A 27,488-nucleotide genomic window follows, 5' to 3' on the forward strand; every position below is an offset into this window, starting at 1 on the left:
TATATCTTTACAATGCATATTTTTACAAGTATGAATTATTCAATTTGAAAACAAATTTTATATAGAGTTCATCATGCACATTATCAACATTAAAAAAAAAAAAAAAAAGAATGGACAAAACTGCAAGAAAGAGATTACAGATTTTTATTATTGCAATTTTTAGACCACAAAATATAAATGCTTTATTGCTACTATAAATACTTTCAAATAACAAAATCAAAGCGTGCCTGCAGTTATAAAAAATGTTTTAAATGTTCTATAACACTAATTTATTACTTAATTAGGTAAAAATATATATATAATTTTTTAAAAGCATCATTTAAAAAAATTTTTAGCTAATTTTTAAAAAAAACATTTAGCTTTGTATAACAACAAACAAACAAAAATGGGCATTAAAATTAATAGTATAAAAAAACTAAAATACTTTCCAATGAATACAGCCAAATTGCAAGAAATAAAATGAAAACTACATCGAATTTGTATTCCGAATAAAGCATCATTTTTAGCTTCCATTAAGAATTTAAATGAAACTTGTAAGTTCATTCCATTACTTTGTGAAATCTTTAAATTTCATTTAACAAACCAATAGAAGATAGAATTTAATTATGAGTTAACATATTAGTTTCTTGCCATTTAATTAATTATAAATAGAAGGCGCCTGTAGAAAATTCAGCTTTCCCAAGTTCCCACTGTTCTCAGCCACAGTCAACATTAATTTCTAGTTAAAAATTAGATTCATAAAACTTAATTATGAGCAAAAATAAATATAATATAACACGGTATTATTCTTTTATTAAAAAAGATCGTGCATAAATAAGGTCTGCCTTCATCATAGATCCAACCGACATTCGTCCACACTCCACCCTATACATTCCAAAAATGCGCTTCATTCTTGGCGGGTAAATAAATTTTCAAATTTTGGCGAAAAAAGCTTTTCCGAAAGCAACCATACATCGATTCCCCCATTTCCATCACTAGCGGAATGAAATCCGTCCTCCAGTGCTGCTTCCCCCCACTTCTCCCCCCTTTCAACTTCAAATGGGGGGTTCAAGCGTCCTCCGGTTAACGAGTCTCGTTTCATATCATGTGATATTTATTTTTGTATCTATATACTGCATCTAATCGATAATTCCAATACTTAATTTTTAATTTTTTTTATTATTAATAAGTTATTCTTAAAAAAGGTTTCTTAATTTTTTTTTTAGTACAATGTGTAATTTTTTTGTAGTTCGTGCCTCTCTGAATTTTATTTGCATATCCATAGTGACAAGTTCTCTATTTTTATTAATTCATGCTGAAACCACTCAAAAGATTCGTTATTCTGTGGATATAACAGATGAAAATTATGAACAGATACGAAATGGAATGTGGGTTATTGGATTGTAAGCAGCTATATTTTGTTAAACTGCATTCTGCTTCTGAGTTCAACACATTTTTAAATAATTTGATTTGTATTTACTAGATTCTATAATACAGATCAAAACGATATAAATAATAATATGAAACCACATGACTTTAAACAGAACATAGTTAAAAATAATCTTAGATGTATTATGAGTGTACAGGTTATCAATACAAAAGACATGCAGATTAACCTTTAATATTATTTTGAAAGATGTAGTCTGACTTTTCTTATGATTCATTCGAGTTTCTTTGTATTTTTTAGTTTTTTTTTTTATTTTGCCATAAAAGAGCAAAAACTTTATCTTTCTATTTATATTTTGGGAATCATTAAATGGCACTCAGTATTTAAAAAAGAATATAAGCTACGAATGGTTTAACTAAAAGCCACCATATCCTTGCCTCAAACAAACACAAATATTCTCACCATCCAAATAATTGTTTCAGAATGAATAAAACAATAATAAAATAAAGGATTAAAGTAATTTTTCTTGTTTCTGTCTCTTGCTCCCCCACCCCCATTCCTTTTTACAATTACATTAAAATTAGACATTTGAAATCTTTCAAGTTCAACCAAATCATTCAAAGAACTTGGCATTTATAGATTAAAAATATTGATGTTCATTTTGTTATTTCTCAGCCTTATCAGTGATATATTTTATTTCATTTATTCTCCAAAATTTGCATTGATATAGATACATATGGCTTATCACTCGGAAGAATTTGTAAATTGCAAAATTATATGTATTGAAATATTTTTTTCTAAAGGAAAATGTGTATTTTGAAATGATGCTGCTTGATTATAGTGTCACAGATTGTTACAACCTTTGTATTTACATTGTCGATAATCAAATATTTAGAAGAACTAGATTAATGGACATGAAATTTAAAACAGTCTCAAATATTTGATATTCATTCTTAATTTACAATACTTAAAAGAGGAATATTTTTGAATTGACGTTTATTGTTACTTAAATTCCTTTTTATAAATTAAGTTTTTTTTTTTTTTTTTTTTGTTCTATATTGATTTTTGGATATAGAATCTTATTTTCACATTCAAACTGATTTAAAATATAACTTGCTATACTTATAGCAAGAGTTATATTTCAGTAAAAGTCAAAGTAAATTAAATTCTCGTTAAATGATGTCTAGAACTAATTTTAAAAATAAAACTTGGAAATGCTTTATTTGGGAATTAATATTGATTTATGCTTAAATATAATTGTATAAATTAGAGTTCAATACAGTTTAACAGTTCAAAATAGCATTATTAAAAAAAATGCACATAATACATTTTTTAAATAGCATTATTTAAAAAGATAGTGTATTACACAAAATATTTGTGATGTTGTCTATCAATATTGATAATTAGATGGAAAAAAAGAGGATGTTTCTGAACACGTATTTAATTGCTATTTTTTTTAATTATAGTGCAATTAGAATTTATACAGATGATGATGAGATGGTTTCCATAAATTATTTAATGGAAAGATTTTAAATTATTATTAAGATAGTTTTATAGCCAAAAAAATTCATTAAAATTAATTTAATGCATTATGAGCAGTTTATATGAAGAAATTCTCTTTTCCTCACACATTGATATTGCTATCCTACCACTGACTGCCATTAATAACATCTAATTCAGTTTATAAAACTCATCTATAAATTTGATTCCATTTCTCACATATGATCACAAGTATCATTTTTATTTTGTAGGTTTTTTAATGAGTTTTTAAAAATTAAATATTAATAATTATTCTTGATCTGAAATGTTTACATTTTTTTCCGATTAAAAGATGCAATATTTTATTTTAATTTAGCTTTGACAAAGACACTCAGGAGAGTTTAGATTTGGAACGCGAGTGGGAGTTCTTTTCTCTTTTATCTCAAGAACAAGGTGTTAAATTTGGAAAAATTTTTGGACCTCAAAATCCTGGTATTAATTTTTTTTCTAATATTCAAATAAATTTATGCAGTGTTATAGTATGTCAGTGATTTCAACAGTTTTAACAGCTTTCCATTTGGATTATATCTAGCTGTATTATGAAATTTACTTTTACCATTCATAATTTTTAGTTCATATAAAACTAATTTATAATTATTTGTACATAAATAAAATAGAAAATTAATTATATGGTAAAAAATTAAGGCTATCCATTACTAAATTTAATTTCTCAATATTAAAAACTATTAAATCAAAATGAGAAAATTAGTGTAAAAGACAGTATTTTATACTATTTAATATAGCTTTACTTTTCTGCATAAGTAGCATATTATTATTGTTTCTTTATAAAGTATACTGTGATAATTTTAATTTGTACAGCTTCTGTATTGAATTATATTAAGTGTTATATTAAATACAATTATATCATAAAGTAATGTCTTATTTTCATTAATTTATATATTTTCATTAGAGCTATATGTAAAATTATATTTGTTTGATCTTCTGTCAAAATGCAGTTAAATATTAGAACGCAATATACATATTTTATATAATAAATATTTTTCATTTGGCTATCTTCCTCCCTTGTTTCTTTATCCACTTTTGTTTCTGTATATTTTATTTATTGCACATTTTAATGTATAAACAGAGAATTTTTGGAACCTTTTCTGAAGCTAAATGACAGAGGTTTTCTTAGATATAATAATCTCAAAAAAGTTTTTTTTTTTTTACTTATTTTCCTATTAGCTAGGTGCAAGTAATTAGTTGCTAAATATTGCCAAATTTAGCATTTTTTTTATTTCTGGAGTTTGTGTTTTTTAAAATAAGAAATAGGTCTAAGAAATTTATTATAATTTATCAGATTTTAATTTTTTATGAGTTTAAGAAAAATTTAATTTAAAATCAAATTAGTAAATTATTTTGTTGAAATATGTAATTTTTTTTATGAAAATTTGTTTTTATTTTCTAATTTTCTAGATTGTTTATTATTACTAGTTTGTTGTGTTATCACTGAACTGTGATAAACTAAATATATTTTGGCAAACTTTGCTTCTGGTAAAATTACCAAATAGGAAATTGCTAATGGAAAATTGTATTAAAATGTACTCAAAAGAGTAATAAAGAATACATTAAATAATTAGAATATAAAAGTAACAATTGATAAGGAATTTTTTTAAAACTATCATTGTTAAAACTATTGTTTCTGTTATCTAGCTTTTTAATTTACATATAATTGGAAAGTATTCTACTCATTTTTCCTGCTTGGTGTTGTTTTTAATAACATGATTGAACATCAGAATTTTTTTTCCTTACATTTTTATTTCAACTTATTTGCAGGTTTTCGATTTTTATTAATTTTCAAAGAAAAAAAGATTCTTTTAACTTATACTGGGATTGCCTAATATTTGGGAATATATACAGTATTTAAAAATTCATTGGTCAAACAATAAGTATTAAATTATTCCATTACCATTATAAATAAGTTTTTGAAAGAATATATCTTGGAACAAAATTTTATTTTTATTGATATTAAAATATTACTATATAGTTCTATACTTGTAGGAAAATTAAATCTGATTATATTGTTTATTAGTTTTTATATTATTTTTCTTTTATATGTCATTTATTACTTATATTATTTGAAGAGCATTGAGATGAATTCTACTTTAAAATCAAGAATATAATCTAGTAAAAAGTTTTAAAGTTGCATAGTGTTTTTAAAATGACTGCTATTTAAATATAAATTGATATATAAGATCCTTATTTATCGTAGTGGTTCACTGCATATTATAAACCATCTTCTCTTAAATGCAGTCATTCTGGGTTCACTGTAACATAGAGAGGCAATAATATTTATCCGTATATCCATATTCTTGTGATAATATGCAATTTGTGATAGACTATTTCCTATTTTTTCCTAGTTTTGAATTTCAAGTTTAATTTTTATACAGCTAAGTATCCTCTTATTCTAATACTGATAAACATATCCATAACTGAGTGTATTGCTTCAAAAATAAATGGTGCGAGTATGAATTCTAATCTTTTTTTTTGAATAGATAGGAAAATGTTACTTACTCTCCATGCTACAGTAAATTCCAAAGCATGAAATATAAAAGTAAGCAATTTACATTATAATTTAAATCAGTTTTGCAACTAGATAGTATAGGATCACTATTAAATATTTATGGTAAGTTCTTTTTCCTATTCTAGAAGTAAAAGTATATGTGTGCTTTTGTAATACCTTACATTAAGTCTCTTTACCCATTAATTTCCAATTTAATTTAACTCATAGACTATGAATTTCTTAAAAATCTTTTTCTCTTCATTTCCCAAATAGGTCTTCCAATTTGTTTTTTTTAAATAAGACAAATTTGTTGAAAAAGAAATTTAAATGAGTTTTAAACCAAAAGATGGAACATATTGTCAAATAATTCCCAAGAAACTACTTTTAATCAAAGCTATTTAATCTAGATTTAAAAGGTTAATGGGCTGTATATATCCCATTAGTAGTCAAAGGATTAAAACATACATATATTTAAGTAAATTTCTGTTAAATTATATTTAAAAAGTTCCAGATTTTGATAATTTTAAACTTTATTAATTAATTCAATTTTTGTAAGGAAAAATTATCAAGAAACTGCCAAAAGATTTTCAAAAAGCATTTTTTTATAGATATATGACAACAAGTTTTTAAAATATAAGAAAATAAACATTAGTTTAAAATTCCTTGTTGTCTCAGAAATAAATTAAAGTTTAAAAAAATCAAATATATTCGCTTCTTAGATAAAAAATAATAATAAAAATAAAAGACATGGAATGTGTTTAATGTAGCCATGGAAGTTAAATGTACTTTTGTAAATCAGATTCAAGTATCAAGTAATCAAGTATTAATGGATTAAAACAGTGAATTCCTCACAATTTGCTTGATCTACTGTCATATAGTTACACCAGTGATTCAAAATTTGTTTTCAAAACGTCATTCTTAACAAATAAATTTTTGATAGTTGTATGTAGAAAGATATTCACTTTTTTGCTTGACACACTAAGCAGGTTTTCATGGCATTTGATATTATTTGTAAATGCTATGTAGTATTTAAAAATAATTGTAATGTCTTTCAGCCTTGTGTGTGCGCTTCCTAGTTACTTCGTACCCGAGATTTTTTTAGTGAGTATCGGTTTCAGCAGTCATTTGTTCATTTTCTCTGTTGTCAATCTCTTTATTCTTTCTGCTGTATATTTCAAAATTTGTTTATCAATTTCTAATGGTTTTAAAATTGTATGTAATTTTAAATATGTAGCACGTGTACTGAATTTTTTTCCCTATTGAATTAATTTAAAATTTTTATTATTTTTTAAAAATTATATATATTTTAAATTGAACACTTGATGGATTTTATATAAGAGTGCTGTCATATTTACGTAAAATAGCACTCTTTAATATTCAGTACATTATAAGGTAATATGTGGTAAATTGCATAAAAATTTTGTATACTATTCTTAATTTTACGGCCAAGTTTTGCTAACGTTCTTAGTGGATAATGTATAGTGATATTCATAGGGTAATATCAAGAGAAACCATTTTTTATTCAAAATTGTTTCAGTTGAATGATAATTAATATGAACAAAAAATAAGTATGAGAACGATTATTTAAATGTATGACATGTTGTTGTTGATGTTGCCAATTTTTTAAGAAAAGTGGACTTGTTCCTTTCAGCATCTACTAGTTTTTTATTGAATTCATTGTGTGATGTTTTAAGATAAAAACTTTTTTCTTCCATGTTAACGCAAGAATATAGTCATTTTCAGTCCATGATCATTTTGGAAACAATAGCTTTACTTGTTGCTTGTCTGTTATGCCCACCATTGGATCATTTGCTTCTGAAATTATTTTTTAAAGTTTTATTTTTATTTCATTTGTTAACTTTTCCACTCTGTGAATTTGATATTTTGTGTTTACTTTATCCCATTGTCTGGTGATCAAGAAAAAAAAAAGAAAAAAAAATGGAAGAAATAAAAATATGAAGACAGATAATAAATCAATAAACAATAAAATTGCAAGTCAACCCATGAAAGTCTACTGCACACATAATTGATTGATTGATTTCAAGACTAAAATTAATCTTTTCTCCCTTTGAATTTAAAAATATCATATTAATACTTGAGGTGCAGCAATTAATTCTTATTTCTTTTCCCCCCGCTCCATTCCAAATATGTGTTCTCTCAATGCCTTTTTTCCCCCTTATATTTATAAATTTTGATTTCTCTTTTGTTGCCTCAACAGAAACATATTTGATTTTTTTGTATATTCATTTTTTTTCCTCCCTCTTGTCACTCTTTGAAAATAACAAAAGTGCACAGATCATTTTGTAAAATCTTATTTAAATAATTTTAAAAAATGATCCCAATTGATCCCTCTTTAAAAAAAATGTTATTTTTTTTGAAGAGGGATGAATTGTTATTATTTATGCGTAATGTTTCACAAATCAAAAATTTGCATTTTTGCTAAGTGAAAGATAGAATATAAGCAATTTAGATTGCTCTGTGCCAGATTTGAACTTTTTTTAAAAGTCTCCAAGCAGGAAAACACTTACCAACACAAATTACACAGTCAAATACATTTTAAACATGCATGTTTACATGGCTGTTGTGTAAAAAGTGCATTATTTTGTTTCTCATGTTTACTTCGAGGTAGGTACATTGCATGGATTGTTAATAGCATGAAGGATTTTAGCCATCTTCATTAAAAATGAAATTTAAAAAATGATGAAAACTCTGAAAAACATTAAAGGAATATAATAGATATAGCTGCACTTGGCAACAAATTATGATTCAAATTTGCTTTTGAAATTCACAGACTTAGGTTATTTAAGAGTTAAGTGGTATTTTTACTTTCTCATATATGAAAGTAAAAATATAATTGTGGAGAAAGTATTTAAAAAAAAAAAAAATGTGAGATTTTGATGATTTTTTTACTTTTTATGCTTCTTTGAGTTCAGAAAACTTATATTCAGCATTGCATTTGTGTCCTTAAAGATAACAACTACAACAAAAAAAAAAAAAAATGCTTTGAGCTAGACTCATGAAATTTAATATATGATATTTGCACCACATTTGAGATTTTCTGGTAAATTTTGAGCAAAATCCATTCTGAGGAAATTTTTATGTCTTGTTGTCCAATATAAGGTACAAAATAGAGGTCTAATTGGATAAAATTTGGTACATAGATTTAACAGTTAAGTGCAGATATATATCAAATTTGGAAACACACCTGTTAAGAGGTTGTAATTCTGTCAATCTATTCTTTCACAAGCATGTCAATATGATGATAACTCAAAATATATATGATACATGATATATGATTTTATGAAATATATATGATTTTGTGACTACTATTGTAGTTCTATGCCAAATTTTGTTTTTAATCAGTTGGGAACAATATATCTAAAGCAAAAAGTTGATTTTGAGAACTCATTGCTAAGTGAAGGTCATTAAATGACCTCTGACCCTCCCCCCCCCCAAATTGTCAAGGATCACATGCTAGATTCGGTGTTGTACGTTCAGAGTTTAACTTTGTAAGATATGAATAAAAAATGGATTTTTTTTTGGACTTATGTATACAAGGAGCGTGGGTATATTTAGTGCCAAAAATAGATTTTTTACACTTTTATATATACAAAGTTTTCATTCTAATCATGGCTCAGGAGCTAATTTCTAAGTCAGTGGAAATGGTCATATACATATAATTGGAAAATGTTTTAAATGAAGTAAAGAACTCTATTTTATGATATTTGAGTTAATTAATGGACTGTTAAAAAATTATAAAATCAAGATTTTAAGAACTAGTCCTATTAGTGATATTTAGAAAATATTTTTGCCCCGCTAAAATTTTAAATAAAGTTTGTTTTTCTGTTACTAAAGCTGAATAAGTTATGAAATTTCTAATTATTTTAGGTAAATAAATGGCCGCTTTCAGAAAGTACTGGTCATCAATTAGTGGATCTCCTTTGATGGATCCATTGATATAGACTAAAATATTTTAAAATAGTAGTATTCAAAGCTTCATAACTCAGTCTATATTAGCCTCAGAAATATGAAATGTTTTTTCCCCCAAAATGTTAGTATATTAAAAATGTTTTATTAAATATGACTGATAGGACCAGAGGATAATGGGGAGGGGAAAGAAAATTTGACTTTATAATTTTCTTCAGCTGCACATTCATTAATATAAACAATATAAAATATAATGTTTTACTTTATTTAAAGCAGTTTTGTAATTGTAAATATATATCTGTATCTACTGGTTAAAATTAGATATTGAGTTACAATTGTTGAAAAAAAGTTTCCAGTTTAAAAAAAACCTGGCGTTTTAAGGTTAATAACATTCCTTATTCTTTCTAGGGAATGTCTTATAAGCTTAGCTTGTGACAGTTATTTAGAAGTATATAGAATGTTCAAAATTAGAAAAAACTTTAATTTTAATTAAAAAAATTTAAATCTTCAGTTCAAAGTATCAAATAGATATAACTTGAAAAAACGTTTTTTTAAAGAGACCAATTGCAATAATTTGGGATTGGATCAAGAATAAGAATTTGTGGTGAACCTTATAAGCCAGATAACAGCTACGAGACATGAGTATTACTTTTATCTTGTGGTCTTGTTACTCAGCTGCGAACCACAAGGTCCCGGGTTCTATCCTCGCTCATAACTAATTCGCCACAAATTCAAATATTAAATATCTTCAAAAATGTTTATGTATATTTTGTAATTTGCTGTGTATTCTATAATTGAACAACAGAATTATAAAAAGCATTTTTGTTTTGTATGAGAAAGGACTCAGGGATTCAATTTTTATAAAAAAAAAGTTATTGAATTAATAATATACATTCTTGTTCTATTATTTACCAGCATTAAGAATGGAATAGCACATTCAGTGAAGAAATCAAACAAAGAAGTTTTACTCAAGATTATTGAGGGCAAAAGATGGCATTATCCTAAGAAAATCAACTTTTTGTATAATCCATTTTCTTACCAGTAAGTTTTATTTTCAATAGTATTTATTTTGAAATTTTGTAGTACTAATAAGCTTTGTATTATTATTTTAATAATTTTAATTTATGACTGGTTTTTGTAAATAAAGGCTTTTATATAAAGCTACTTATTAATACATTCTTCATTATGGTTACCTTGAAACTCCTTGAATTTTATTTTTCTGTACTTGGGCTACCAGAAAAGTACTTGATTTTTCATTGGGTTCTTGAAAAATAAGTGGAATGTACCTCTCTCTCTCTCTCTCTTTTTTTTTTTTTTGATTCACAGACCAGGAAAAGAATGCTATTCTAAATATGATGATCTATGATTTCAAATGCCATTATAATAGTCACTTTTCAGAAAAAATTTTTTAAATTAGATTTGAAGTTAACATTTTGTCATAACTATTTTGTCTGAATGATACTCCGATGCCCATTGCGTTCAGGAACATGCTATTAATGATTGCTATTTAATGATTTTCAAAAGCTAGGAATTACTCTATAAGATTTTTTTTCAAAAATTTTTTTTACCACTTTTTTTAGCAGTTGACTGTTATTACATCATCTGAAATTTAAAAAAAAAAAAAAAAAAAAAAAAAAAAATTGAATAGATTTTTTTTTTTGTTTAAGTTGAATTTTTTTTAAAAATAATATAAATGTAAGTCCAAAAGTTTGCTTAGCATTTTCTCCTATTTAACACAGCTTTTAATGAAATTATAAAATTTTCATTTAAATTGAAAAAAAAAAATCCAAAATTGAGTTTAAAGAAAAATTTATTCCTAATATAATTTAGTTATTTGAACATTCAATAGCTTATTGTACTAGGTTTTTTTAGTGTCTATAACTTTTCAACTGAAAAATTTCGTGTCAAATTAATAGCTTTTTACATAAACATGAAAAAATGGATCTGACTTTTTCAACCCACCCCTGCCACTCCCAATCCAGTAACATATTTGGGTGCAAACTTAGAGATATGTTTTCAAAACCAATTTAAAATCTTAAACCAATAAAATGGTTGCCTAATATTTATTCCCACATTTTGACTTATTTCATAACAATTGTATAACAGAACAGAACATAGAATTTTGTATGTATATGCCTGCAGAATAATAGATTCTTCTGTTTTGTGTTAACTGTTTGTATTTATTGTCATGTATGTATTTATTGTTTGTATTTATTATCTTCTGGAAATGAGCAAAATATTTAATAGTTCAAAAAATTTATCAGTTTCCTAAATCATTTTCTCTTTTATACATAGATTTCATACTCTACTGTATTTTGTTAATTTTATGATAATGTGCCAAAATAATTTTTTTTTTTTGGCTGATCTTATGTTGTTTAGTTTAGAAATATTTTTTTGAAATGTAAAACTTTTTTTTTATTTATTTATTCAGGATGTCTTTGTTGTCCAACCTGTTTGTGCATGCAGCCAATCTTTATGTAAGCTGTTTTTATGCTTTTAATTTTATAATTATTAGTTCTGACATTCACAATATTATTTGTATATGATATATATGTGTGTGCTTGTACAATGACATCTCTTAATCTAATTTAAATCCTGATTAATTTTTGTCTGAGTCCATAATACTTCATTCTAAAATTTTCTCTTTTTCCTGATCCAAATTGCCCCTTTTTATTTAATTATTTCTAATACATGCTCTAAAAATTAATGATTATGTAATTCTCATAATGCAGAGACAAAAACTCTATCGTCCATGACATTATTTCTAAAGATATCTTAAAGTTCCCTTCCTAAATCGACACCTGTCAAAGAAATCCCTATAAGAATCTCTTAATAAAAGCATTGAGGGGAAAAAACTTCTGATACTTTCTTCTTTTGCCCTACTGCAGACAGACATGTTCCACCATTATTTCCCATGTATCAATTATGCCTTCCCATGGAAAAATAAATTGAATTTAAATTCCCAATTTAATTAACTCATTTGCAAACTTATGCTGCACACGTCGCACACACTCATTATGCACGGTCAAGAAAAATTATTATTTGTTAAATTATAATATCCTATAAAACGTCTAACTAAGGAAGTTTATTCCTTAAGATTGTAACTATTCAATTCACCATCAACCTCAAAACTTCATTATCATAATTACTAAAGCCACATATAAATTTTATCTTTTTTAAGTTTTAGTTTTTAATTTTCTTTTCTTTAAATTATGTTCATCTATATGTGCAAAATCTTGATGGCATGCTTTAATTATCAATCAGTTCTATTTTCACCTTTTAAAGACTTTTTCTTTGCTCTAAATTAGAACAAACAAAGAGAAAAATGCACAGAATGTCTAATCAGTATATATATTAAATATTATATGTATATGTTTTTATGTATGCATTATGAAATACCAAAATATAATTTTTTTTAAATAACAGATTAAATAAAAAGCAATGGTGTCTTCTTGGTTTTATCTAACATTTTTGTTTGATCAATCACTGTTTGAGACTTATAATTTTGAATGAATTTTAATCATTCACTTTTTTTACTATAAATGGAATTATCAATTTATAAAATGACACACACACACATGGATTAAGATTGAGTTTATGAATGAATGTGAGGTTATTGGTTGGACCTTTTAATTTTTGCCTGTGGTCAAATTTACCTGAATATGCATCAAATTTTACATTAGCATGCAACATCTGTATTTATATATTTTACTCACAAAAGTAATTAATGGGCAATAGGTCTATCCTCTACACATTTCCATTAGAAACAGGCTATTATGAGCAATTATTTAATTAGAAATGTAAGTGTTAGTTACTAGAATCTTCATAATATCCTGTGATAAATATTAATTTAAAACTCCTCATAAAAACCAGACCTAAATTAAATTTAAATTAATATAACAATGAAAGAATTAAGACATTAAAAATTAAAAGGTTGAAATAAATTTAAATCATTATAACAAAACATTGATACAACTTAACCAAACATTAATTAATTGTTTGTAAATATTATAAGTTTAATGTCCCAAGAGCCCTTAGATTAGAAATTTCAAAGATGATTTTTACTTAAATGTATGATACCATTTGCAAATTTTCTATGTGCTAAAACTTTCAGAGGATATTTTGTCTCATGAATTTGTTAATTTCCTTGTCATTTTGTTGACTTTAAATATGATATTCATCCAGTTATGCCCAAATAGTTTTTTAAAGTCCACTTCACTTTTCTTAGCTGTTTTTTTTTTTTTTAATCTCTTAAATATTAACTTTATTTTGAAATTTTTATTAATTTCTTTTTATAAAAATTATTCAAAACTAAGTCAAACATAAATCATAAACATCATCACTAAGTCATCTACTTTCTCAGAAGTAATGCAACAGACTGGCTTTCAATAATCCATCACTGCACCAATTTGATCTCTTTTATAGTTCAGCATCTTCATAACAGGAAAAGTCGCTTAATGTGGATTTTTGTAACTATGAAATGATATAAACTATAAGGTATTTAATATATTTTGCAATACTTATTATATGTAACATTATTTTCTATGTAATTTTATATATTTTATACTATAAACATAGGTTTTGCAATTGATATATTTTTAATTAACTTCTTTTTAATCTGGTAGTTCTCTTTTATATCTGCTGGACTATTGAGAGTTTACTGTAATTATCAGAAAGGTGCTTTAATTTTGAATTGTACTGAGTTTCCATCAGATTATCATTAAGTTAAAATGATATAAACTATTATACTTTGATATTACGGAGTGACGCTTTGCATTAGTTTTTAATTCAGATTAATAATTAAACATCATATAATTTTAAACAACCGGGAAACATTTATAAATAGTTTTATTTCATTAAAATTAATTATTTTATGTTAAATAGTTTTAAAATAATTAATATTATAATAAAAATTAATATGTTAAAATTACTCTTTAATAAAATAAAATAAAATATCGTGTTCATACAAAGTGCCCAAACTATTAGATTCATATAAATTTAAAGGGAAAAAAATATCAATAAAGATAATTTGTCTATTGTATTTTTTCTTCTTCTTTTTTTTTTTTTTTGTCACTTACTTTAAATGATAGAGTAATTTTTTTCATTGCTTTTGAATTAAAATTTTACATATGTAATCAATATTTTTTTTAAATTTGATGTCACTATGTATATATGTTAATCAATATATTTACATTTTCTTTATTTTTAAATTTATTTATGTATTCTCCTCTTTTACAAATGTTTTGATTTATGCCCTTCACTTAAAGCTCTTATTTTTCTTCTGCAGAACTATGAGGATTCTATAGTTAAGAAATTTGTGCCTTTTTCAAGTGCAACAGACGTGTTTTTTGGATTGACTTTCATAGTTGTGGGAACATTTCTTGGTTTGGTAAGCATTTTTTAATGAATATTTACTAATAGGAATTGGGTTCTAATTTTTTTCCATACTGAGGAAAAAGATTAACAAAAACATAAAAAGAACAACTTTTCTTCAAAGTTTTTACATATATTTTGTATATACATTTTAATTCTTGAATATATATGCTTTTTAAATCAATAATATAACTATAAAAGTAAAGTGTTTTGAAATCATTCTGATTATCAGAAATAATTAGAGTATATATATTTATATATATATCTGGGGGCACGGCAGTGCCCCCGTCAAGTCAAGCAAAAACAAGCGGCACGGCCGTACCATCCTTTTCTCGAAGCAATTCAGGCTATTTTCGACCCCCTATAACTTTGTTATGGATAAAACTGGAAGTCTGAGTTTTCAGTAACCAAGCAGGCATTATATAAATACGGTATATTTCAAATTTCATTAAATTTGAACCAGTAGTTTAAGAATTATAACTAGTCAAACTCTGTGAATTTTGTCACTGACTGACTGACCGATCATCAAAACTCTAAGGCACTTCTAGCAGACATAGAAGCTTCAAATTTAGAATACAATTAGTGTTTAGTGTATAAATCAAGGAAAAACTAAAATATCCGTGTAATAATGTACGGATCGATAAATTTTTCGAAGTTTCGAGCATTTTCCATTTTGTTAGCAAATTCGTCGCCAAGTTTGTCACCAAGCTCTGGGATCACTGGCTTGGCATCCGACAGCATCCAATACAGATTACTGTAAAACGGTCTTTCTTATGATGACACTATTTGCTCTGGGAAGCAAAATTACAGGTTTTTAACAATATCTAATTTGAAGTAATTCAATTTGAAGCTGTAGAAGCTGCAAACGCAATGGGTGACTTTCAGAGAAACAATCTGGTAGAAGAGCAAACTGATCTTCAAAGTATGATCGCAAAACTTAATGCCGATCAAAAAAGAGTCTTCGATATGATCACAAATAAAATGGACACAACTGATAATAACGCTGATGTTTTACGCTGTTTTGTGAGTGGAACTGGTGGCGCTGGAAAGAGCTTTTTAATGAAAACTCTGAAAGTTTAGGTTAAGATGTATTTAAACAAAAAAGTGGCAGTTAGTGCTCCAACAGGAATAGCTGCTTTCAATGTGAATGAATTGACTATACATAGACTATTGCAGCTGCCTGTAGAACACAAGCAAATACCGAAGTACAAGCCACTTTCTGATGAAGTGCTCCAAGTTCTGAGATCAGATTTGAAAGAAGTAGTGTTGTTTATCATAGACAAAGTGTCGATGATATCCAATGTTACTTTAACATATATTCATTTATGCTTACCTGAAATATTCGACACAAGCGATCATCAGAATGGGTGGTTTGGAAAAAAACATCTTGTAGTTTTCGGAGATTTCTTACAGCTTCCGCCAGTAAGAGAAAAGTCACCTTTTGAAAAACTACCAACTGCTGAAACTAATAAGTTGTTAGGTTCCCTCAGGATACCGAATCTGTGGATTCGGTATCCGCAGATTGTTCTGTTCATATATGATGAACTTACAATTAACATGCGACAGCTCAATGATTCTGACTTTGTTGAAATGCTAAATAGAATAAGATTAGATGTGACTACACAAAAGGACCGCGACTTACTCTCGACTAGATTAATAACTCTAAAATCCAATTCAAATGAAAACAGATTAATTGAAATAATTGAACACCTCTCGAAACTTCCTGATGATACCATTTGCTTATTACCTACAAAAAAATGTGTCAACAATTAATACTGCAATGCTTAAATCTCTTCCACATCCCGAAATAAAACTTACAGCTGTAGATAGCATAGATTGCCCCAGATACCTCACAAAAAGAGCTCGTGAATGCATAAAAAAAATATGAAGACGATGCTTCTACAACAGCAGGCCTGGAAGAGAACATAATTATAAAAATAGGAGCAAAAGTCATGTTAAGGCGAAATATTGACATGAGTCTTGGTTTAGTTCAGGGTTCTATCGGTACAGTGCAAAGAGTAAAAGTTGATCCGGAAAATACAAAAATAATTAAGAAAATATCCATTACATTTAATAAAGAACATGTTTACGAGCTTAGTCCGGTTAAAATTAAATTTGAAATTATTAATAGAGCTTATGTTCATCACGAACAGTTTCCCATATGTATAGCCTATGCTATAATTATACACAAAAGTCAGAGCCTAAATCTAAATAATGCACTGATGAATATCGGTTCTGCAGTATTCACATCCGGTCAAGTTTATGTGTCAATTTCGAGAGTTATAAGTCTGGACGGCTTACATCTAATAAATGTCGACTTTGGAAGTATTTAAGCGCAGGAATCCTCAATTTGTGAATATAACAGACTAAGAAGCATTAATCATTCATACTTGTCAAAAATTGTAACATCAAAGCTAACGAGAAAAACCCATAGAGACAGGGAGTGGGCTATGAGAAAAACTGTAGCTGAAGCTCAAAAAGTAGTACTGGAAAGGTAAAAGTGGAAGACTACATACAAAAATAAGAAAAGGACTATCTACAAAAAGAAATGAGATGCCATCAAAAACATAACTTGTAAAAAAAACCTAGTCTCGCAACTCAGTTCTTCTATTGTAAAAAGTTGTGAGATCCATGTAATACCAAGTCGGTCAATTTATTCAGTCTCTACTTAAGGGTCCTTCTGTTTTAAGTTATTACGTAATTAGCTAACCTAACAACATCTTATAGTGACCATATCAATATTAAAAATCTTTTATGGTTTAAATAAATAGATTGACTTGGCAATCGCACTAAACAATCGAATTTAATATAATATGCTAATGTAATATAATTTAAGGTAAAGATGCATTGTGTTTTCATGCATCTTTACCTTAATCTTGAAAATTTTTCAATCTTTTCTAAAAGTACCTATCAGTTTCTCTCTTATTGTCGTTTAATTTGATACTATACTACTTGATGTTATGCACATACATTAATATATTCCATTCCGCTAAATATTTATGAAAATGGAATGAGGTACTGTCAAAAATACAGATCCAGATTTGTTAAAAGCATGTTTCAAATATTTTCTAGTGTTTAAAAATTTTTCATGAGCTTGAACTTTGAAATTTTTAAAACTTCTTAAATTTTTGTGCAAATAAATATGAAAATAATTTTTCTACACATCGATTCATATATTTTAGACTCAAATTTCGTGATTTTTTTTTATTGGAGGAGCACAGTTACATAAATTAAAAAGAAAAAAAAATAAGGGTTGCTGAAAATGGAACAAAAAAAATTTGAAATTCAATTTTTGGTAGAAATTAATGGAAAATTAGTAATTGTTTAATCTGAATTTGCTGATTATAGCATACATATATAATGTCACAAATTTAATCATTGATAGTGATTAAATTATTCAAACTGACTTTCCAAAAAGCAAGATTTATGCTGAGTGCCATTACTGCAATGTAATATATTACAATATCTGTACAACTATAAGGCATGAACTATTACTGTTAGTACTGCATTTGTATTATTTAATATCAAAAAATGTACTTTTTTTTCTATCAACTTGTTAAACAAAGAGAACTAACTTTGAACTATATTTTATAAGAAAAATTTTAACCTTAAAATTCATTTGCAGTTGATAACCATACTGTTTGGAGCTTTCCAAGTTTTCTTTATGAGCTCCTCCAAAAGCTCGTCCAAGAGCTCAGAAGAGTCCCACAGCAACACAGAACGACGCTCTTCGCATAGCTCATGTGATTCATCTAGTGGTAGTACCAGCTGTCAAAGTGATAGCAGTGATGCGGTAAGAAAGTTTAAATTGGCTAGAATTTATGCTAATGAAATATATATTGATGTTTATAAAAAAAAAATTAATTCTTCACTTACATGTTTACACAATGAGTGATTGATTCATGAATATCTATTTTAAAAAAACAGAGTATTAACCCTTTATAATTCTCTGGTATATATTTTTTCCACATGTAAAAGATTTTTATGGGGCACAAAAAAGTATTTTAAAATGATAAATAGGGTAATCAGAGGCTTAAAATTTGATTGATAGCTCTGAAATTCATTAAGTCTGTAGTTAAATATCATTTAAATTCAAAATTGATAAATATATTTACCACTGTCTGTTTCACAATGTAAAGGTTATTGTACCGGCATTAAGTTCCAGTGTTTGTCATTAAATTTTAACTCTTGAAAACGTTTTGAGACATGAAACACTATTGTGTTGTGTTCCTTATGTCTAAGTTTTTCTTATATTTAACTATCATTATTTGTTGTTAATTTATTTAATTTAATTTCAACATTAATTTTTAAATTTGAAACAAAATCTGTTGCTGCAGTTGGAATTTCTTAAAATTTGAAATCTCCCTGTTAATGATTTTTATGCAAATTTTGACTTCATTTATGAGGTATTGATTATTTGAATACTGTAGTTTATGACATTTTTGTTTATTTCTTAAAGCAAATATGTGGCTAAGATGTTATTAATAAAATTGCATCATATTTCAAACGTTTTATTTTTATGCAATGTAGCAATCTATCCAGCTAACCTAATAAATGCAAAATGAGCTTCAAGCTATAATATAAAACATTACTGAATTTGATTTGCATGATTACAAAACCATGTAAAATTGTTCCAAATTACCTAAAATCAAGTAGTAAGTATACTTACCAATGAATGTTTAATGATATTTTTTACCCTTAACACTCAATTATAAGTAGGCTTACTACTTTTAGATTTCCCTGAACCATCTCTGGTAAATATATTTACCACTTTGTATTTCATAAATTAAATGGCAAATCAAAGAACTTTTGATGTTTCGGTATTTACAACATCAGTTTATCATGATATAATCCTAAAAAATCTTATTTGTCAATTTCCCAGAATTATGCCCCATAAAGGGTTAAAGGATTTAAAAAAAATGAAGTGTCAAAAATTATACAATCGATATAATTAAGAGATATGAATTGTATAAATATAGTAACTCTTGTTTAATGTGATTATTTCATAACTTGTTTTTTTTTTAAATTTTATAACATTAACTGATAGATAACATTGTACCTAATCAAATAAAATTTCCTATGGTTTTAACAAATATTAAAGGGGAAGAAAAAAAAAAGCATTTGCCTCTTCATAAAGCTATCTATAATTTATCCAAAATAATAATTAAAAAATTTATTAATTGTTGATTACTGACATTTATTCCTTAACAGTTTTCTTACATATTTTGCTGAGGTCTTCGCTCCTTGCTTGCTTTCTCTCATTAACCCTGATATTGTCTTTGAATCATGCATGTTCCCAAATTAGTGGAGTTTTCTTAGTGATTGATTTCCTCCCTTCAGACAATAAAAGCAGAAGGAAACGAACTGCTATAAAAATGCCATGAACAAAATAGCTTAATTCTGTATAAAAGAAAGAAATATTTTAGCATCAGTTAAAATTCAGAAGAAATCTCTTCATAATTTTAATTTTTTCCATAGGGATAATGAATTAAAACATGAAATTAAAAACATGTTAAGCAAAGTAAATAAAAACTTTCTAAAAACTTCTAAGTCTTTTTTCGCATTTTTTTCTTTATTTGATATCGCTGGATGCCTCATTACTGTTTTCAAAATCAATATAGGGCTAACATATTCAAAGCTTAAGTATTCAGACAACTGCTAGCAGAGAGACGAAATATTCCTGTTACTCGAAATAGGTAAACATATTGGAAAGCTATTCATTGATGTCGTCTCAAACAGTGTAGCTAAAAGTGGAATTAACAAAAAACATTTTTTTAAAAATTTGTTGTTAATTTTAAAAAAATTAAAGCTTTACTTTTCCTTTTTTTTTTCTTCTACTATTTCATTATCAAGTGCAATATAAATACTTACTTCAATGTAATAATAATTTCCATTAAATATTTCCTAACTATATTGGTAAAACAAACCTCAAATGTCATGGGTCAAATGACTTACTATTAATAGTTAAATATTGTATGTACTTGTATTGATTAAAAAGAATCTTTTTGATTGATACTTATACTGTGTTTCAAAATATAAAGTATTTTAGTCATTTTGGTATTAACACATTCAAACATTTCAAAACAAATGATTAATATTGATGATTCCAGTCAGAATCATCAATGTTAATCGTTTGCTCATGCTCACATTAAAAGGTCAAGTTTTTTTTTCCCCCTTCAAAATTTTATGAAGTGACTTTGAAATTTTCAAGTATGCTTCAGCTTTTTGTTGACTTATTTTAAATAAACTTTTATTCCATTGAGATTTTCAACTTTGTCTTTAATGTTCAAATTAATTTTTTATCCATTATGTTTTCATAATTCAATTTCATGTAACAATAAAGGCTAACTGTTTAACGGATTTGAAGTAGATATGGCAGACTAACTACTCTTTTAGTCGAATCCAGATCATTCTAGTCTATGCAAAAGAATGCAAGCTCGATTCCATGGAGAAAATGATACCCAAATATTTCCCTAGGAGCAAGAATTTCCTGGAACATCAGTCATTAATGGTTGTCTAAAATGATAGACCAGCTAATTCTCCACTTCAAAACTGATAATATTGAGCGATATAGTAATCACATTTGAAGAGACTTTGAAATTTTCAACTATACTGCAACTTTGTGTTGACGTTTTTTAAGTAAACTTACATTCCGTTGAGATTTTCAAGTTTGTTTTTAATGCTCAAATTATTTTTTAATCCATTTTGTTTTTGTGATTCAATTGCATACAACAATAGTTTATGACTGGCTGTTTAACAGATTTCAAGTCAGATCTGGCAGCTTAATTGCTCATACAGCTCAATCCAAACCACTCTGGTCTATGCAAAAAAATGTGAGCTTCATTCCATGGGGAAAATGACTTTCAGATATTTCCTTACAAGTCAGAGTAAGAAATTCCATGAACATCAACCACTATTGTTTGTCGGAAATTATAGATAAGCTGATTCTCTATTTCGAAACTGCTAACATTGAGTGATATTGTAATCACATTAAATGGATATATTTGGGTGCATTTGAATGCGTCTTTTCTGCACTAAGGGATTTTAATAATATTGAAACGAGTGATACTATTAATCATGATCATGTTAAATGATGCCCATTCATCTAGTGAAAGGAATGAGTTTTTAAAATAATTTAAGCTTACCTTCATTCAAAAGTGGGGCTCAGGAATGATATATAAATAAAAATGAAAATTCATAGATTATTTATACACAATAGAAATTCAAACACCTTAATGTATTTTCTTTCATTTGCTCACAGATATTGTGAAGAAAAAAAAGTTTTTTTTTTTTTTATATATTATGACAGTGAATAAAATGTTAAATTTTTGATTAGTTAATTATGTTTTCTTGTATAAAAAAGATTACATTATTTTTAGTTTTGCCATTTCTACTGTATAAATTTTTATCATTAATATAAATCAGTTTATGAATTTATTCTTTTAGTTACAACTTGCAATATTAGTTAATTTTTGTATCATTCTTTAAAAATTACTATTAAATGAAAAAAAAAAGTGTTTTATCTCCATTTTTAAAAATTATTTAGTGCGGGCTAATTATTTAAGAAGCCCAAAAGTTTAAAAATTGCTTCATGTGAGATGTTTTCATTTTAATCAATAATAAAATTGTAGGGCTGTAATGACTTTTTTTTTTTTTTTCATAAATACAATAATTTTGGTGCACCTTAGCACTTTGTTGATGTATAAATATGTATATTAATATTAAATGTATTGTTATTATTTATTTTCATTATAATATGTGCACCTTTTAGACATCAACAGCCGATTTGTCTCATCACAACTGTATGGTTTAATAACATATGATTAACTTATGATTAATGTATGGTTAACTTATGGTTTACAGTTTTACTACAACTTTATTATGGTTTAACTGTTTCACATTTTGTTCTCAAATAATAAAGAAGGATTTAATGCAAGATTTGTAACAGCTAGATAAATTGTTAAATTTTTATTAATGAAAGGAACAAAAATATTTTCATAATATTTATATTGGTCTCAATTTTTATCGCAATGGTGGAATGAATCTAATGTTTCAAATATTTGTCTTTTTGTCATTCTTTTATTTGTGTGTGTGTGTGTTTGTCAAGAAAATTTGGTAATACAATAAGTTGGAATCAGGAACATTACTATATGATCTTTTTACATCCTAATTGTGGATTTGTGGGAAACTTTTAGCAAATTGATGAAAAATAAGACGAACTGCTCCAAAATGTATGCTTCACTAAAATTGCATCAAGCACATCATACTATGAATGTTTTTGAAAGATCAAGGGAGGAAACTTCCACTAATGTTTGCTCTGTTATATATTTATAAGAGTTACCAAATTTGGCATTTAGCTACTTCTTATTTTGAAAGTGCCTCATAAGCAGGGGTGTTTGTGCTCCGGGGAAACCCCGGAATTCCGGGGATTTTGAACTTCGATACCCGGAAATTCCGGGGATCGTCGTTCAAAAGGAAGTAGGAATAATAATGAATTATTTATTTTGATCTGGGTAATTTTGTTTGCTTTGAAAGCAGAAAACGCAAGGTCAGTGTGTGTGGTGAAAACTTTTCCTTTCTTTCTCCAAAGGCAGTGATAATGCGTGAAAAGGGGGAAAAAAACTTCTTTTTTGTTCTTTCCTTATTGCGAGTTATGACTCATTCCCCCGGTTCTCGGACATTCTCTTCTGGATTCTTTTCGGCAAGTAGGCGCGGCAGAAAAAAAAGGGAGAGACTTTGTTCGACCAGATGTGCGATCACGTGACCTGGGTTCAAAGGTCTTAATTTTACAAAAAAAGTAATTCATTGAACTTTTATAATTAGGTCATTCAATACTTCATAATCGTAATTTTTCATTTCTCCCCCCCCCCCTTCTCGAAACTCCAAAATGTCGGTAGTAAGTCCGTAAAAGTTTCAGGGGATTTTTTGGGGTCCCACAAACACCCCTGCATAAGAAAAGCTTTTCAAAATTTAAATTAGAATTTTTAATTTAAAAATAGATGAACATTTAAAAAATTCCTCAATAATTTCAGATCATTTTATTCAACAGAAACTGTTTTTATATCTCTTTAAAAGTCCAAAAATAAGCTTTTCAATAATTTCAGTGGTACTTATTTTTTCTCATAATTTTAATAAATTAGCAAAAATATTTTAAATTATATTTTACAACACTTTTTATTTGTATAGTCTCTACAATTGCATTCACTCTCTTTGTAATAGTATTTAATACATTTTCTTGCATGCACACTATTGCTACTATGTAATTTAGAGTAGATTTTTAAAATAAAATAAAGATAGACAAATCAAGCCTAAGGCATTATGATGCTGCAGTGTTTTGAACTAAAAGGTTGAATCACCTAGCATAAAGAAAGTAATTTTTTGATATTTTTTACATGAATATTTATTATTATATTTTTTATTTTTAAAAATATTGGTGCAAATATGCAATATTGCTAACCTTTGCGGTGAGTTTTATAGTAAGAAGGAGAATTTTATAGATAACTCTAATGGATGCACAGTCATTGACCCCCCTGCCATGGCGACAAATTTGGCAACGATTTGCAAATGAATTTTATTTCAGAAATAAAGGTTCTTGAATATGTAGTATCTGCATTAGAACCCGAGAGTTGTAGTTTCTTCTTGTACACTCATAGAGACTGTAAAAATTGTAGAACCGCAGTTGATCATAGTGGAGTGAATTCTGAGTGCTATAGGGAGCACAATTTGAGCATTTACTGCTGTTGCAGTCATTTAATAACAATTTGTTGTTTGCATGTGTTCTAATGATTTATGATATTGCTATCTTTGTACACACTTTGGCTATGTTTTACTACCATGTTTTTGTGTGGCATAAAGCATTATTATTCCATTATTAATTTTGTTGAACTTTTTACCATACATTGCCCGATAGATTTCTAGTGACAATTATGCATATTATTGTTTTTGCAGTTTTTGCCTAGTAAAATTTTGTTGTGTTTCAATTATGAGCTCAATTTTTTTCACTCGAATCTACTTTTTATGTTTTTTTATGAGCATTTTTATGTGTATGTTTCATTCTTAACACGTTGCGTACAGCGACCTTCACCCTCAATGTGCTCCAAGGGCCCACACATTTTTGAACGCTCTAGAATTATGCTTGACAAGCAATGGGATGCATATATGCACATTTTTAATTTGCACTTGGTATTATATTTACATAAAGTATTCTTTCTTAAATATTATTATATATTTTATACATGTATTTATTATATAAGATTTTTTACATTTTAAATAGTTGTTTCCTTACAAATTAAAACAAATACTTCGAAATAACAAAATGTACAATTATAAAACACTTTATAAGGTACGCTAAACGATCAATGCAGATCTGTCAACATACTGCTATACTGACTGATTGTTTCCACATGCTTGGAATGTTGATATTCAATTATTTTGCTAATATTTGTTATAAGAATGTGTATGACTTTGTTACTCTGGTAATGTAACAAAAATATTTGTCACTTTTTGGTTATGTATCGATTCAGCAGAAAAAACATGAAAACAAGATATCTCGTCACCTGTATGCAATGTGTTAAGATTCTTGCAATTTTTATTTATATATTACAAATAAGCATGCTGTTCAAAATATCAGCTAATATATTATATTGCATTCTTTTCATTACAGGAAATTATTAGACCACTAAGGAAAGAACGCACTGTAAGGAAAAGAAAGCAAAATGCATCTCAGTAATTAAAACACTGTGTTTTTGTTTTTGCTAAGTTGCTGGCTTAGTTACTGCTAAGCTATATTGAAAGGCAGCACATAGTTACCTATCTTAAATTACAGTCACCATATTTCTAAAATATTTTCTCAATTTTCTTTTTGTAATTTCTTGACAAACAAATTTTTATTAAAAGTCATGTTAAATACAAACTTTCTCATTTTTGAAAATAAACATTTATTTCTTATTTACAAATATAATTAGTGTTACAATGGAATCAACTTTTCATCTCCCAAACATGTTTGGCTTTAAAAGGAAGTAATTCTGTAAATATATTACCTTTATTTTTATGATGTGCCCAAAGACTAATGTCTTTTGCATTTATATCCTCTACCACTCATTTGTGTTATATTTTGCTGTGATATTAGTATGAAATAATTAGTTTAATCTGATCAGTAAAATAGTAAGAAAAAGTTGTATCACTTGCTTTTGTTAGAAATTTACTAATTTTTTATATTACTGCATGTAATGTTTGTTATAATACTTTTTTATTGTAATAATTTTATGAAAATGTCTTTTTTTTTAATAAGAAAAATATGTTTGCTTCTTGTATTTTTGTCACTGTTTTACTGCACAATATCTGAACGCTTAAACCACATGTTACTGTCTTTGTTTATTTCTTTCGTGTTGAACTAATCTCTCTAAAAAATTTAAGTAGTTGTTTCAAAATTTAAAATATGTATATATGTGTAAATATTTGTTTTTATATTTAAAATAACTGAATAAAGAGAAAAATGTGTGAAAGTAAATATATAATGACAAAAAAAAAAAAAAAAAGAAAGAAAGAAAGACTCTTTAGAAAGTCAAGAATATAATTTTGGACTTTTTTGAACACTTATGTGCAAATTGAAAGTACAGTACAAACTCAATTATCCCAGTTGAGGGGGACCATAATCATGCTGAATATCGAAAACTCAGATAGATAATTTTTTTAATTATGATTTCTTTTCTTTTAATGAAGTTTTCCAAAATTGTATATATGGAATTCATGCTAAAATTTTAACAAACTCTTTTATTAGTTTTATAATAGTATTCAAGAGTGTTTCTGATTTTTTTGCTGTCTTTGTTACATTTTTCCAATAAATCTTTAAAAAAAACTTTACCTGTAATATGAAACTTACCAACACATTTATAATGGCATGTATTCATGAAAATACATAGAAATAGTCACATTACTATTGTGCTTGAAAGAGATCATTATCATTATATTTGTCAGATCATTATATTTTTTATCAATATAATATTCTTGTACTTAATGGATATTATTAATTTTTTGTTTAAATAATTTCTTCAATTATGATAGATCATTTCTTAATGATAACCTTTCATAAGTTTTTGCATTTTAAAAATTGACTCCATTACCAACTTTTTTCTTATAAATTTATTGACATTAAAGAAATAGAAAATAATACAATTTTCTAATATTATCTTGGTTAATAGAAAACTGAGTTGGAAAAAGCTGAGATAATTGAGATCCTATTGTACATTGATTGTGTACTGTTACTTTTTAAAGACAAATATGGAATAATATTTGTTTGTGACTGTATATTTGATTAACTATACAATTTTTTGTATATATTCTTGGATTTCTTTTTTGGATATATTTGTATTAGTTTGTTTGGTCTTGAAAATGTAACATAAGTTACAATTTATATTTATTATTTAATTCATTTTACTTAAAATATAATAATTTTTCAGTATATATTTTGCAGCATCATTGCTGTGTGGAAATACATGTACATGCTGTGTGCAAAGTTGACTTCCCTGCATTCTGCATTATTGTTGTTATTGTTTTTAACTAGCTTTCAGGAAGAAAGCTACTGCATGAAAAATGAAACTCGTGAGTTTGCATGTGCCAGCATTTATATGCTCATAAAAGACACATCATCAAACTAAACTCATAAGTACCTAAATTAATTTAAAGAATTAAAGTCAGAAAAATTCTTTAATCTTGTTAACACATGGACTTTTATTTATAATTTGGTTTAGCTATGTAATTAAATATAACTAAACATATTCT

At 26.6% G+C, this 27,488-nt stretch overlaps 1 protein-coding gene across 1 annotated transcript; it reads left to right on the top strand.

Moving 5' to 3' along the window:
* The first annotated feature begins 1,132 nt into the window (after window positions 1-1,132).
* Window positions 1,133-26,257, top strand: LOC129957119 (thioredoxin-related transmembrane protein 4-like). Its single transcript, XM_056069278.1, has 8 exons — window positions 1,133-1,382; window positions 3,222-3,337; window positions 6,464-6,509; window positions 10,251-10,376; window positions 11,767-11,812; window positions 14,623-14,724; window positions 18,334-18,501; window positions 25,372-26,257. The coding sequence occupies exons 1-8, from the start codon at window positions 1,210-1,212 to the stop codon at window positions 25,435-25,437; spliced, it is 843 nt and encodes a 280-aa protein (XP_055925253.1). The 5' UTR covers window positions 1,133-1,209; the 3' UTR covers window positions 25,438-26,257.
* Window positions 26,258-27,488: the final 1,231 nt, after the last annotated feature.

Source organism: Argiope bruennichi, chromosome 11, assembly GCF_947563725.1.
Source record: "Argiope bruennichi chromosome 11, qqArgBrue1.1, whole genome shotgun sequence".
Taxonomy (NCBI): domain Eukaryota; kingdom Metazoa; phylum Arthropoda; class Arachnida; order Araneae; family Araneidae; genus Argiope; species Argiope bruennichi.